This window comes from Macaca fascicularis, chromosome 4 (assembly GCF_037993035.2).
Source record: "Macaca fascicularis isolate 582-1 chromosome 4, T2T-MFA8v1.1".
NCBI lineage: Eukaryota > Metazoa > Chordata > Mammalia > Primates > Cercopithecidae > Macaca > Macaca fascicularis.
Window position 1 is genome coordinate 75,726,690 of NC_088378.1, and position 14,395 is coordinate 75,741,084.

The following is a 14,395-nucleotide window of genomic DNA, read 5'->3' on the forward strand; positions in this document are numbered from 1 at the left end:
ACCCTAGAAGAAAACCTAGGCAATACCATTCAGGACATAGGCATGGGCAAGGACTTCATGTCTAAAACACCAAAAGCAATGGCAACAAAAGCCAAAATTGATAAATGGGATCTAATTAAACTAAAAAGCTTCTGCACAGCAAAAGAAACTACCATCAGAGTGAACAGGCAACCTACAGAATAGGAGAAAAGTTTTGCAATCTACCCATCTGAAAAAGGGCTAATATCCAGAATCTACAAAGAACTTAAACAAATTTACAAGAAAAAAATCAAACAACCCCATCAAAAAGTAGGCAAAGGATATGAACAGACACTTGTCAAAAGAAGACATTTAAGCAGCCAACAGACACATGAAAAAATGCTCATCATCACTGGCCATCAGAGAAATGCAAATCAAAACCACAATGAGATACCATCTCACACCAGTTAGAATGGCAATCATTAAAAAGTCAGAAAACAACAGGTGCTGGAGAGGATGTGGAGAAATAGGAATGCTTTTACACTGTTGGTGGGACTGTAAACTAGTTCAACCATTGTGGAAGACAGTGTGGCGGTTCCTCAAGGATCTAGAACTAGAAATACCATTTGACCCAGCCATCCCATTACTGGGTATATACCCAAAGGATTATAAATCATGCTGCTGTAAAGACATATGCACATGTATGTTTATTGTGGCACTATTCACAATAGTAAAGACTTGGAATCAACCCAAATGTCCATCAGTGATAGACTGGATTAAGAAAATGTGGTACATATACACCATGGAATACTATGCAGCCATCAAAAAGGATGAGTTCATGTCCTTTACAGGGACATGGATGAAGTTGGAAACCATCATTCTGAGCAAACTATTGCAAGGACAGAAAACCAAACACTGTATGTTCTCACTCGTAGGTGGGAATTGAACAATGAGAACACTTGGACACAGGAAGGGGAACATCACACACCAGGGCCTGTCATGGGGTTGGGGGAGGAGGGAGGGATTGCATTAGGAGATATACCTAATGTAAATGACGAGTTAATGGGTGCAGCACACCAACATGGCACATGGATACATATGTAACAAACCTGCACGTTGTGTACATGTACCCTAGAACTTAAAGTATATTAAAAAAATTATTTTCCAACTTCAGTTGTAAATTTTTTTTTTTTTTCTTTGAGACAGAGTCTTGTTCTGTCACCGCTCTGAAGTGCAGTGGTGCAATCTCAGCTGACTACAACCTCCGCCTCCCGGGTTCAAGTAATTCTGCCTCAGCCTCCTGAGTAGCTGGGACTACAAGCACCCACCATGCCAGGCTAATTTTTTTGTATTTTTTTAAGTAGAGATGGGGTTTCATCGTGTTAGCCAGGATCGTCTCAATCTCCTGACCTCGTGATCTGCCTGTCTTGGCCTCCCAAAGTGCTAGGATTACAGGCATGAGCCACCGCGCCTGGCCCAAAAATGTTTCTTCTAAGTTGCAATATTTTTTTTTTTTTTAGTCAGGGTCTCGCTCTGTCACCCAGGCTGAAGTACAGTTGTGCAATCATAGCTCACTGCAACATCAAACTCCTGGACTCAAGGCACCCTCCTGCCTCAGACCTAAATAGCTAAGACTAGAGGTGTGTGCCACTGAGCCTGGCTAATTTATTTTTATTTTTATTTTTATTTTTATTTTATATATTCATTCACTCATTCATTTAAGACAGGGTCTCTCTCTCTCTCTCTATTGCCCAGGCTAGAGTGCAACGGGGCAATCTCGGCTCACTACAACCTCTGCCTCCCGGGTTCAAGTGATTCTCCCACATCAGCCTCCCCAGTAGCTGGGACTGGCACGCACCCCCACACCTGGCTAATTTTTATATTTTTTGGTAGAGATGGGGTTTCACCATGTTGGCCAGGCTTAATTTTTTTCTAGAGATGGGGTTTTGCTTTGTTGCCCAGGCTAGTCTTGAACTGCTGGGCTCAAGCAATTCTACTTCCTTGGCCTCTCAAAGTGTTGGGATTACAGGCATGAGCCACTGCATCCAGCCTAAATTGCAAATTTAAAGAGATTATATCATTTTTTCCTTTTCAGCACTTTAAATGTCTTTGAAGATCAGTGCTTCTTGGTTAGTACAAAGAACAAATGTATATTTTAAAATTTTTAATAAAAAACTAAACATCTGGCCGTGCATGGTGGCTCACACCTGTAATCCCAGCACTTTGGGAGGTCAAGGCGGGTGGATCACCTGAGGTCGGGAGTTTGAGACCAGCCTGACCAACATGGAGAAACCGTGTCTCTACTAAAAATACAAAATGAGCCAGGGGTGTTGGCACATGTCTATAATCCCAGCTACTCAGGAGGCTGAGGCGGGAGAATTGCTTGAACCAGGGAGGCAGAGGCTGTGGTGAGCTGAGATTGTGCCATTGCACTCTATCCTGGGCAGTAAGAGTGAAACTGTCTCCAAAAAACAAAAACAAACAAACAAAAAAACCTAAACGTCTTTGAACAGAAAAGTTTGGGAGTGGTTTCCTCAAAGAATATATAAAAACTTTAACAATGTTCCCTGATTTCAAGTCACTTTCAAAAAAGTTTTGTTCTAAATCCTGATAAGTGGAGCAAATAAAATCAGCATAGCTTACTGTGATGGAAGTGTTCAGCTGAGCGTCTGTCTTGACAACACAGAAAGTTATTTTGGTGACTTCTCAGAGCAAGTGGAATTTCAGTTAGAATTTGTATCATTCTAATTTTTCCCCTCCCTGGGACACCCTGTGCTTGTAGCCCCACAAAATTTGTTGTACTCCTTCTTTTTCTATGTCAATTAGAATGCTCTTGTCTGCAAATAAATGCCAACAGAGTTTTTAAACAATAAAGAGATTCATTTTCACCTAAAAAGAGTCCAAGCAGGACTGTGACCATGGAAGTTGGAATCCACTAAGGACTGTGTAACAACTCACCTGCCAAATCAACTAAAAAAAAAAAAAAAAAAAAAAAAAAGAGTCCAGGTATAGGCATGTGAGAGGTTGTTTAATTCAATGGTTCCTCAACATTGTCACCATGAACTAATTTTTTTTTGTGCGCTTTGGTTCTGTCATCCTCAGCCTTGTCTTCACAGTCGTAGCACATCTACCATACAACAGTGATCACATACAGCAGTTTCTTAACTTTGGAAGTTGGTATTTGGGGCTGAATCATTCATTGTTATGGGGGGCTGTCCTGTGCATTGTGGAATGTTTAGCAGCATCCCTGTTTTCTACCCAGTAGATGCCCATAGCACTCTCCCCACAGTTACAAAAAGCAAAAGTGTCTTCACTCTTCAGTCATTGCCAAAAGTCCCATGGAGAGTGGGGGCAAAATCACCGCTCACTATAGACACAACAATCAGTAGCAGAAAACAGACTGATTTTTTTTCCTCCAAATAGTTTAGTTTAAGACCTTGCTCATACATTCTCAGCAGACTTCCCCTCTATGGCATTGGCTAGAATTGTCACTTGCCCATGCCTAAACTAACCACATACAAGGTAAATGGGAATCAATGCAGCCCTCAGACTCAGGCAAGTGAGATGCCGTACCAACCCACACCTCAGCATCTTTGGAATATATACATATATACACACACACACACACACAGACACATATATGCATATATATACACACATATATACATACACACACACACACACACACACATATATATATATATAATTTTTTTTGAGATAGAGTCTCTGTCTGTCACCCAGGCTGGAGTGCAGTGGCATGATCCCGGTTCAATCTCTGCCTCCCAAGTTCAAGCGATTCTACTGCCTCAGGCTCCCAAAGTAGCTGGGATTACGGGCGCATGCCACCATGCCTACCTAATTTTGTATTTTTAGTAGAGAGTATTTTTAGTATTTTTAGTTTCACCATGTTGGCCAGACTGGTCTCAAATTCCTGACCTCAAGTGATCTCCCCACCTCAGCCTCCCGAAGTGCTGGGATTATGGGCATGAGCCACCACACCTGGCCTGGAGTATATTTTTAAAGTAAACTTTGTATTGGCCACTCTTGTGTTGCTATAAAGAAATACCTGAGACTGAGTAATTTATTTTAAAAAATAGGTTTAACTGGCTCACGGTTCTGCAGGCTGTACAGAGCAGGCATCTCTTGGCTTATGGGGAGGCTTCAGGGAGATTTTACTCATGGCAGAAGGTGGAGCAGAAGCTTGCACATCACATAGCGGGAACAGGAGCAAGAGGTGGAGGCTGGAGGGCCACGCTTTACAAGGAACAGATCTCATCAAAACTCATTCACTATCATGAGGACAGCACCAAGCCAAGAGGGATCCTCCCCCATGACCCAAACACCTCCCACCAGGCCCCACCGCCAACGATGAAGATTACATTTCAACATGAGATTTGGGCAGGGACAAATATCCAAACTATATCGAACGTTTTATTTTGGAATAATTTAATTTAAATTTACAGAAAAGTTATAAAGATAGCACAGAGAGTGCCTGTATGTCTTTTACCCAGTTTCCTCTAATATTAACATAACTATGGCACATTTGTTAAAATTGAGAGAGTGTTATTGGTTCATGACTATTAATCAATTTTCACAGTTAATTCAAATTTCACCAATTTTTCCTACTACGTCTTTTTTCTGTTCCAGGATCCCATGCAGGATACCACATTACATTTAGCCATTAAGTCTCCTTATTCTCCTCTGGTCTGTGACAGTTTCTCAGTCTTTACTTGTTTTTGATGACCTGGATATTTTTGAATAGTGCTGGTCAGATGTTTCGTATAATGTCCTTAAATTTGGGTTTGTCTGATGATGTTTTTTTTTTCTCATGACTAGTTATAGGGTTACAGACTTTTAAGAGGAATACCACAGAGGTAAAGGTAAAGTTCTCTTCTTATCAATCATGTCAGGAATACATACTACCAACATGACTTATCAGTGTTGATGCTAACCCTGATGGCTTTGTTCAGGTAGTGTATGCCAGGGGTCTCTGCTGTAAAGTTACTACTTTTTCTCTTTACATAATCTATTGTTTGGAAGCAAGACACTAAATTCAGCCCATACTGAAGGGGTGAAGCTTTAAGTTACATCTCTGGAGGGGAAACTGTCTGCATGTATTATTTGGAATTCTTTAGTAAGGAAGATTTATCTTTTACCTATTTATTTATTTACTTAATCATATATTTACATATGTATGTCAGCATAGATCCAGGTATATTTGTTTTATTATTTGGGTTAAAGTACTATACTGTTTGTTTGTTATGGATGGTTAGTTTTAGGAGTCAGCTTGACTAGGCTAAGCATGCCCAGGTAACTGGTAGAACATTATCGCTAGGTGAGGCTATGAAGTTTTTTCTCCTGGAAGAGAAAAAGGACATAGTAGGAAGAGATTTGAATCAGTCGACTGAGTAAAGAAGATAGCCCTCATCAATGTGGTGGGCATCATCCAAACTGTTGCATGATTAAACAGAACAAAAAGACAGAGGAAGGGTCAATTCACTCTCTTTTCTGGAGTCTGGACATCCATCTCCTCCTGCCCTTGGACATCAGTGCTCCTGGTTGTCAAGTCCTCAGGCTTGAACTGGAAATACACAACTGGCTTTTCTGGATCTCCAGCTTGAAGGTGGCAGGTTGTGGGATTTCTCAGCTTCTATAATCAAATGAGCCAATTATATATATAATCTCCTATTGGTTCTGTTTCTCTGGAGTACTCTAATATAGTTGTTTTTCATTATTATGTGGTTGTTCCCATTGTCATTTCAATGTCTTGATGTATATTCTTCCACTTATTTCTTCTTCCTTAGATATAAATAAGTACACAGGCATATAAATATGTTTGTATGTGTATTTCTTCTACAGAGGAAATTTGGTCTGGAAATCAAGTCTGAAAAAGATTGTTTTAGAAGCACCCTCAAGTAAGTCTAAAGCACAGTCAAGATTGAGGACCACCAACCATCCTAAGCCAATTATGGTTGTTCTCATCAGGGCTGTCCCTAGTTGTATGGGGCCCAAGACACTTTTTTTTTTTTTTTTTTATTAGTGTGAAACCTCTATCTATATAAACAAAGGAAATAAGGAGAGAATGAGGCAGAATGGAATTAAGGCTAAAAGTTCATGATGAAGAGAAAAACTAAGAGCATACAAACTAAAGTTACAATGCAGAGACTATGAAGCAGACAGAAAATAAACAGAATGGGAACATAGTATAGGCCAGTTGGAAAAGGAAAACAGGAAATACACAAAAAGAAGTATGCCTCAATTCCAGACAGTTTTCTAGTTACAATTCTAGCGCCAATCCACGTTTCTTTTTTTAATGAACTGTAAATTTAGGGAAGTTACTTTGCACCAGAAAAGTTCAATTATAGTATGTAGATGTGAAAAAGAAAATGAATAAAAACAAGGAAGAGAATTGACCAATGCTGCAGGGATAAATAATGTAATGAAAGAAGTTAGGGGAGTATCCAGTTTATAGCCAGGAAGTGAGATCCATTCTAAGCTTTAGTTTGAAAAGTACATCAAAATCAATCATTTCAGAAGACCACTAGACAGATAGACTTCCCCAGAGTTTGCAGATCTGGTCTTTATTTTTGCAGACTCAGAAACATGAGCTGCCAGATTACTAAGTCTTGTCTACCTCTTGGTTGTAAACACATTGATGAAGCTCATAGAAACTCATACATTGAAAACCCAACCAGGCGCAGTGGCTCACACCTGTAAATCCCAACACTTTTGGAGGCTGAGGCAGGAGGATCACTTGAACCTAGGAGTTTGAGACCAGCCTGGGCAACATAGTGAGACCCCATCTGTTAAAAAAAAAAAAAAAAAACCTGCAAAAAACCTAATATATAATCTGTCATGGGATTAGAGTTAAAAAAAAAAAAGAAAAAAGAATGCAAATTAATTGATTTATAAAGATAATTGCCAGTTGACTAAATACTTTTTAAATTGCTCATAGCATTATATTTCCATAGGCAAATTAATGTGGGAAACCAAATTATTATTCAAAGATTGCTTCGTAAGTATAAAATTAGATCAATAGAAGTTGGTTGAAGTTAGTGCTATCAAGTTATAACAATCTGATGCATCCATTGTATCTTAAGAACATACATGCTGAAGAGCCTAGATACTTAAGTCTGTGGGCTAGAGCTGATGAACACTCTGAAGACACTGTAGTAGTCAAAATAATAGTCCCCAAAGAAGTCCTCATCTTAATCCCCAGAACTTGTGAATATGTTATGTTACATGGCAGGGAGAAATTAAGGTTGCAGATGGAATTTAGGTTGCTAGTGAGCTGAATTTAAAATAAGAAAATTATCCTAGATTATCCAGGTAGGCCCACGGTAGTAATCACAAGGGTACTTGAAATGTGGAAGAAGGAGGTACAATTTAGAGTGACGCAATATGAGAAAGACTCAACTGGCCATGGCTGGCTTTGAAGATGAAGGGAGCCATGAGCCAAGAAATGTGGGAACCTCTAGAAGCTGGAAAAGGCAAGAATACAGATTATCCTCTAGATTCTTTAGAGAGGAATACAGCCCTGCTGACACCTTAATTTTAGCATAGTGAGACACATCTACAACTTTAGGACTTTTTTCTGTCTTTGTACAAGATTTTATTAAAGTTCTTTACAGAACAACATCCAGTCTCCAGACACAGCTGCTAAGGAGACCCTGTTATGCTGTGGGGACTGGCTGGGACATGGCAGGTGGCTCTGGCTTCCTACATTTCTGTTCTGAGATGGGGGTGGTGGAGAGTATCTCATCTTTGGGTTCCACGATGCTCATGTGGTCGGGCAGGGGCTTCCTAGGGCTAATCTTACCAGCTGGTTCCCAGGGCAGCATGATCTTCACCTTGATGCCCAGCACACCCTGTTGGAGCAGCACATGGTGCACAGTGGTGTCAACATAGTATTAACAGGGTCCCAGCTATGGATCATCAGGCCATCCACAAACTTCATGAATTTAGCCCTCTGTCCTCAGAGTTTCCCAGACACAATGACCTTGAAGCCTTTGGTCCCACTCTCCATGATGAACCATAGCACACCATAGCAGGCCCTCTGCACAGCAAGCCCTCCTAGGGGTTTGTAACACAGAGACTCTGCCTGGGCAACTGCACATGACTCTTGTGGACACCTTTTCAGCATAAAGCTCTACTTTACCCTCTGAAAAGCCAAACCTCTTCTGAACTACAGCAGTCAATTCCCTGATCTGCCAGACCTTCTCATCAAGAACATTCTGTGTTCTGGTGGCTAAGGTAATGATTTCTGTCCTAGTTGGTGTAATTCAGACCTCAACTCCAGAGTAGTTATCTTCAGCCAGCTCCTGAATGAGAACTTCATTCAGTTCAGCTTTGAAGATACCATCAGCGACAAACTTCCTCTTCTTGGAAAACTGTACCACCATCTTGCTGTGGCACACCAGTGAAAGAAAAGGATGACACTTGGGACTTCTGACCTCCAGAACTGTAAAATAAGGCAATTTTTTATAGCAACAATGGGAAATGAACACAGACACCCTGCCAAATATGATTTTCTGACCTCTATTTATGGATTCCATAAATTTTCCTTTCTTAATACAATCTTTTAAAGCAAACTAATATAATAACTTGGCGTAAACTTTTAGTTACATCACAATCCAGACAGGCTTCCCCAGCTGTATCATCTTCTTGTATCACCAATTATTTGGACACTTCTTGTTCTGGTAAATCTTGTTTGTGGGCCATTTCCTGATCCTGGGAATCTCCAGACAATAGGATTGCAGAGATCTAGCTCTAAGATTTCTTATTGATACATTTTGTTCTCTCGAAGGTCATTCTAGACTAACCAAAAATGACAGGTGAATTCTGGAATCTCTCCAAATGTCTGGGGACACCAAATCTAGGAGTGAAAAGGGCAGAACAAATATCTAATGGCATGAGTAAGCTGGCATATTTTAACCCAACGTATTTGATTATTGTTCCCTGCAGAATACAACTGCATTATAGTGTCAAAGGCTTGTATTAAAAGAGCACGTTCCTCCTTGTATCAAGCTAGATACAAAGAGATCTTCCTCATCTCTGAAAACAGAGTTCTTTAGAGTCCATGTTACAGAGTCTAGATTTGTTCTAAATAGTAATAATAAAAAAAGCTAACAGTTATTGAGCTCTTATTATGTATTAGGCACTATTCTAATTTCATTTAAGTTCATTTAAACTTCACCACAACCCTATGACTTACCAATAATTATCCCTGTTTTACAGATGAAGAAACTGAGGCTCAGAGTGACTAAGTAGTTTGACCAGGGTTAGACAACTGGTAAGTGGCAGAGCTATTATTTGAATCTCGTCAGTCTAGAGACTGATTTCTTAACTAATACACTTTATACTATGGTTTGAATATATCCCTCAAAGTTTATATGTTAAAAACTTGATCCCCAATGAGAAGTGATTAGGTTATGAGGCCTCTGCCCTCATGAATGGATTAATGCTGTTATCCTGGGAATGGGTTCCTTATAAAAGGATGAGTTTGGCCCTATCTTGTGCTCTCTTGCGCTCGCTCTCTCTCTCTCTCTCTCTCTCTCTCTCTCTCTCTCTCTCTCTCTCTCTCTCATCTTCTCTTTGTCCTTCTGCCATGGGATGATGTAGCAAGAAGGCCCTCACCAGATGCCAGCCCCTCAATCTTGGACTTCCCAGCCTCAAGAACCCATGAGCTAATAAATTTCTGTTCATTATGTGAAAGTTGTCAAGATCAAAATTGAGTCATTTGGGTTAAAAAATAAAAATAAAAAATAGAGCCTCAAAGGGCCATGAAGGAAGGGTTCTCACAAATAAATGCCTGGTAACAAAAACTATCACAAAAGCTACTGCAAAAACCATAACATTGCACAAACACCACAGCAACCTTGCACACAAAACAGTATTTCTGTGAGGATATCTGCCCAGCAACTGCCTATCTAACCTTGGACTGGTGTCACTTTTGTAACTGATCCTTGTAGCCATGGCTAAATTATCTCAAAACAATTATGTAATCCTTTTCATTTTTTCTTTAAAAACCTTTGTGTTCCCTTACCTCCCTAAATACCCATGTAGTTTACTAAGGGCGCACATACTCCTATTGCAATGCCCTATTCCTGAATAAAGATCATTTTATTTTAGAGAGTCTCTCTCTGTTATCTAGGTTGACAATTATAAATTACCCAGTCTGCTATTCTCTTATAGCACAAAACAAAGACGCTTTCCCGTAATTTAGAAGTGTATTAATCTTCAACAAATACAGGTATACCAGAACTAAAATAAAGGGAGGTACAGGGGATGACTACATAAAGAAGAGGATGTTTTTCACAATAAGGACTAGTAATAACAAAGCAAAGTAATTATGATAATATTTTAATTAAAAAATGAGATTATCTCCAATAATTCTGTTCAAGAAGAAAAACTTGTACTACAAACTTAGAATAATGTGCTTATAGCAGTTTAGTCATAGTAGTTTTGTTGAAGCTGTCTAGTTGGGTAAAAAAGTTATTGCACTGTGAATCAGAAGAATCGGATTCCAGGTATTCTTGCCTCTATTTAACTAAGTGAGGTTAATAAAGCCACTAACCTTCTAGCTCCTAGTTTACCACAAATAGTATTCATGAAAGCACTGTAAGAAGAAAAAGATAAATGCTTTCTTGTCACAAGAGAGTGAACACTAGCATCAAGAACTTATTGACGTTTTAAAATATTAAAAGAGTATAATTGGATTGTTTGTAACACAAAGGATAAATGCTTGAGATGTGGATACCCATTTACCCTGATGTGATTATCACTTATTGCATGCCTGTGTCAAAATAGCTCATGTATCCCATAAATATATACATCTACTATGTATCCACAAAAATGAAAAATAAAAATTTTTTAAAAAGAATTTATTGAACACATCCCTGTTTGAAAAGCACAAGGTAAGTTGAAAATTGGAAGGGACAACATTAATTTATTTCATCAAGTTTAAATTAGTGGGTAGTGAGGCCTGAAAAACAATACTCATAAAATTATAAAGAAAAGTTTAAAAAATGATCAGTGAAAAAAGGCAAATCTACTAGATAGCTCATGATCTTTTTGCATCCAGGTAAGCTGGGATATCTACGCATTTTAACAGCTTTTATAAATTTCTCTATTCCACTAGAGATATCCTTAAATGAAGTTAGCTTTTGAATCAAGTCAATTTAATTCAACCTACATTTATAGAATGCCCTCAAAAGCAATTTACTCTGAAACTAAGGAAGCCTAAGCTCTAGGCCTTTGACTTGCACAGCCCCCATGAACACTGGGAGCTGCAGGGCATTTGGCGGAAGCAGAAACCAAGTCACAAACAGGAAGAGGTTCTATGTAGCACTTATTGTAAATTGCCTAAAAGAGTTCACAGAAGGAAAGGACCTGAATTTCCACAGCTGTGGTAAGTTGTTGTGGCTCTTTTTGCATTCTAAATGTAGTACTCACTTTTCAGCATAATTTTGTATCCATAATATTATATCAAAGCACATCCCCCAAATTCTGCAAGAGATTTAAACACCAGTATTTGCTATGCCTACTATGCATTATACCCTGAACTAATGGAAATACAAAGATGAAGGATCTCACTGTTTTGTAGGAAGAAGAGTGCAGAATTAGGTATAAAACAAAATTGCAGGTGGCCTATAATCCCAGCACTTTGGGAGGCTGAAGTGGGTGGATTATCTGAGGTGAGGAGTTCGAGACAAGCCTGACCAACATGGTGAAACCCCTTCTCTACTAAAAATACAAAAACAAACAAACAAAAAAATTAGCCAGGCATGGTGGCAGGCATCTGTAATCCCAGCTACTTGGGAGGCTAAGGCAAGAGAATCACCTGAAGCCATTGCACTCCAACCTGGGTGACAAAAAAAAAAAAAAAAAGTGCTAGTCCAGTAACAGTAACAAAGTGTAGTGTAATAGGATTGCTTATAATAAAACATTAGTAATACTAATTCGTTGCAGTATCCTTAACTTCTGGATGCCAGGCTGACAAAAACAAACAAACAAAACAAACCCTGAGAGAGTTGAAGAAATCCTGAATCTGTGAAATAGCCCACGGCTTGGAGTTTCTTAAGGTAGTGCCTTTTAAATATTTTTTATTGTGATCTGCCGTGTAACAGACAGTAGTGTTCATCAAGTATACTACACACTCCTCTGCATTTCTCAGCTTTCTTTTTTTTGAGACAGTCTCACTCCGACACCCAGGCTGGAGTGCAGTGGCATGATCTCAGCTCACTGCAACCTCCACCTCCCAGGTTCAAGCGATTCCCCTGCCTCAGCCTCCCAAGTAGCTGGGATTACAGGCATGCGCCACCATGCCCAGCTAATTTTTGTATTTTAGTGGAGACGGGGTTTCACCATGTTGACTAAGATGGTCTGATCTCCTGACCTCGTGATCCGCCTGTCTCAGCCTCCCAAAGTGCTGAGAGTACAGGCGTGAGCCACCGTGCCTGGCCTCAGCTTTCTTCACAGTTAAAAACTGGAGGCATGTGTCTATTCTGGCACATGAGAGAAGGTGATTGGGTTGTTTCTGTTTTAAGGCTCTTAACACTGGGTAAGAGCTAGTAAAATGAGTCCTCTGTGCTCTCTCTAGAAAGATTTTAAGCCTAGAAGTAAGATGGAGTAATTGAAAGATGTATAAATATTAGATTCTTGCAGATCTGGAAGACAACCATCAAGGAGAGCAAGCTGACTTTATGGGACTTTATGGGAGTGACCTATGACATGTAAAATACTTTCATGGTAAGCTATGCTGATTAGGGGTGGGGGTGGGGAGGTGTTACCACAATTTCACCTAGTGTAGCTTATCCAGACTAATTCATTCTTTTTTCTTTTTCTTTTTTGATTTGGAGTCTCACTCTGTGTTGCCCAGGCTGGAGTTCAGTGGCACAATCTCTGCCCACCGCAACCTCTGCCTCCTGGGTTCAAACGATTCTTGTGCTGCAGTCTCCTAAGTAGCTGGGACTATGGGCAGGTGCCACCACACCCAGCTAATTTTTGTATTTTTGGTAGAGACCGGGTTTCACTATGTTGGCCAGGCTGGTCTCGAACTCCTGACCTCAAGTGATCTGCCCACTTCGGCATCCCAAAGTGCTGGGATTACAGGCGTGAGCCACCACACCTGGCACAGACTAATTCTCACGTACAAATAAATGCATTTCACATCTTGACTGTGTGTGTATATAATATAAACAAAATTTAATATAATATCCTTGCTATTTCTGATTTACCTAGTATTTTCTGTTCTATTTAGGAACATGATTATACTTAATTTTACCACACCCTAATTGGTCTCCATCCACAATGTTAAAAATACTATCTTAAGTTGCCTCAGATGCTGATCGTCTATAAACAAGTTTCTGGCGTGTCCAATTATTTAGAAAAATAATTACAAGTTTTACAACAAATGCATTGTTACAATGAAATTGAAATGGAAAATACAAAACATTTCATCTTGTAAAATTAAATTATGGTTCTTGCAGTATGTTTCTATTTGGTGCAAACATATACATACATGTGCATACATATGTGCATGAATGTTTTTAGGTGTTTTACAAAACCGGTGATTTCGCTGCTCTGTAAGTTTGCACTTTTCTATCACTCCAAAAGAACTCCATTAAGATCGCGGCCTGGCGCGGTTGCCCACGCCTGTAATCCCAGCACTTTGGGAGGCAGAGGTGGGCGGATGACGAGGTCAGGAGATCCAGACCATCCTGACCAACATGGTGAAACCCCGCCTCTACTAAAAATACAAAAATTAGCTGGGCGTGGTGGTGCGCGACTGTAGTCCCAGCTACTTGGGAGGCTGAGGCAGGAGAATCTCTTGAACCTGGGAGGCAGAGGTTGCAGTAAGCCTAGATAGCGCCACCGCACTCCAGCCTGGGTGACAGAGCAAGAGTCTGTCTCAAAAAAAAAAAAAAAAAAAAGAAAAAAGAAAAAAAAAGAAAGAAAAAAAAAAAAGAAAGAAATCGCTTGATCCAGGCCGGGCCTGGTAGCTCACACGCCTGTTAATTCCAGCATTTTGGGAGGCTGAGGCGAATGGATCACCTGAGGTCAGGAGTTCCAGACCAGCCTGGCGAAATCCCCTCTCCACTAAAAATACAAAGATTAGATGGACGTGGTGGCACGCGCCTGTAATCCCCGTAATCCCAGCTACCGGGGAGGCTGAGGCAGCAGAATCACTTGAACTCGAAAGGTAGAGGTTGCTGTGAGCCAAGATTGTGCCACTGCACTCCATCCTGGGTGACAGACCCAGACTCTGTCTCAAAAGTAAAAAATAGGCCGTGCGCGGTAGCTCACGCCTGTAATCCCAGCACTTTGGGAGGTCGAGGCGGGCGGATCACGAGGTCAGGAGTTTGAGACTATCCTGGCCAACATGGTGAAACCCTATCTCTACTAAAAATACAAAAATTAGCCGGGCGTGGTGGTG

General features: G+C 40.2%; 1 protein-coding gene and 1 pseudogene across 1 annotated transcript in view; both read right to left on the reverse strand.

The window, feature by feature from the left end:
• Nucleotides 1–4,372: 4,372 nt before the first annotated feature.
• LOC102115356 (thiosulfate sulfurtransferase like domain containing 3) overlaps nt 4,373–14,395 on the reverse strand; it is a 57,675-nt gene continuing 47,652 nt past the window's right edge. Inside the window, exon 3 of the mRNA XM_015449050.4 lies at nt 4,373–5,757. Within this exon, the coding sequence (XP_015304536.1) occupies nt 5,745–5,757 (13 nt within the window). The 3' untranslated portion in view covers nt 4,373–5,744. The remainder of the gene's footprint in view (nt 5,758–14,395) is intronic.
• Nucleotides 7,632–8,399, reverse strand: LOC107129504 (small ribosomal subunit protein uS3-like; annotated as a pseudogene).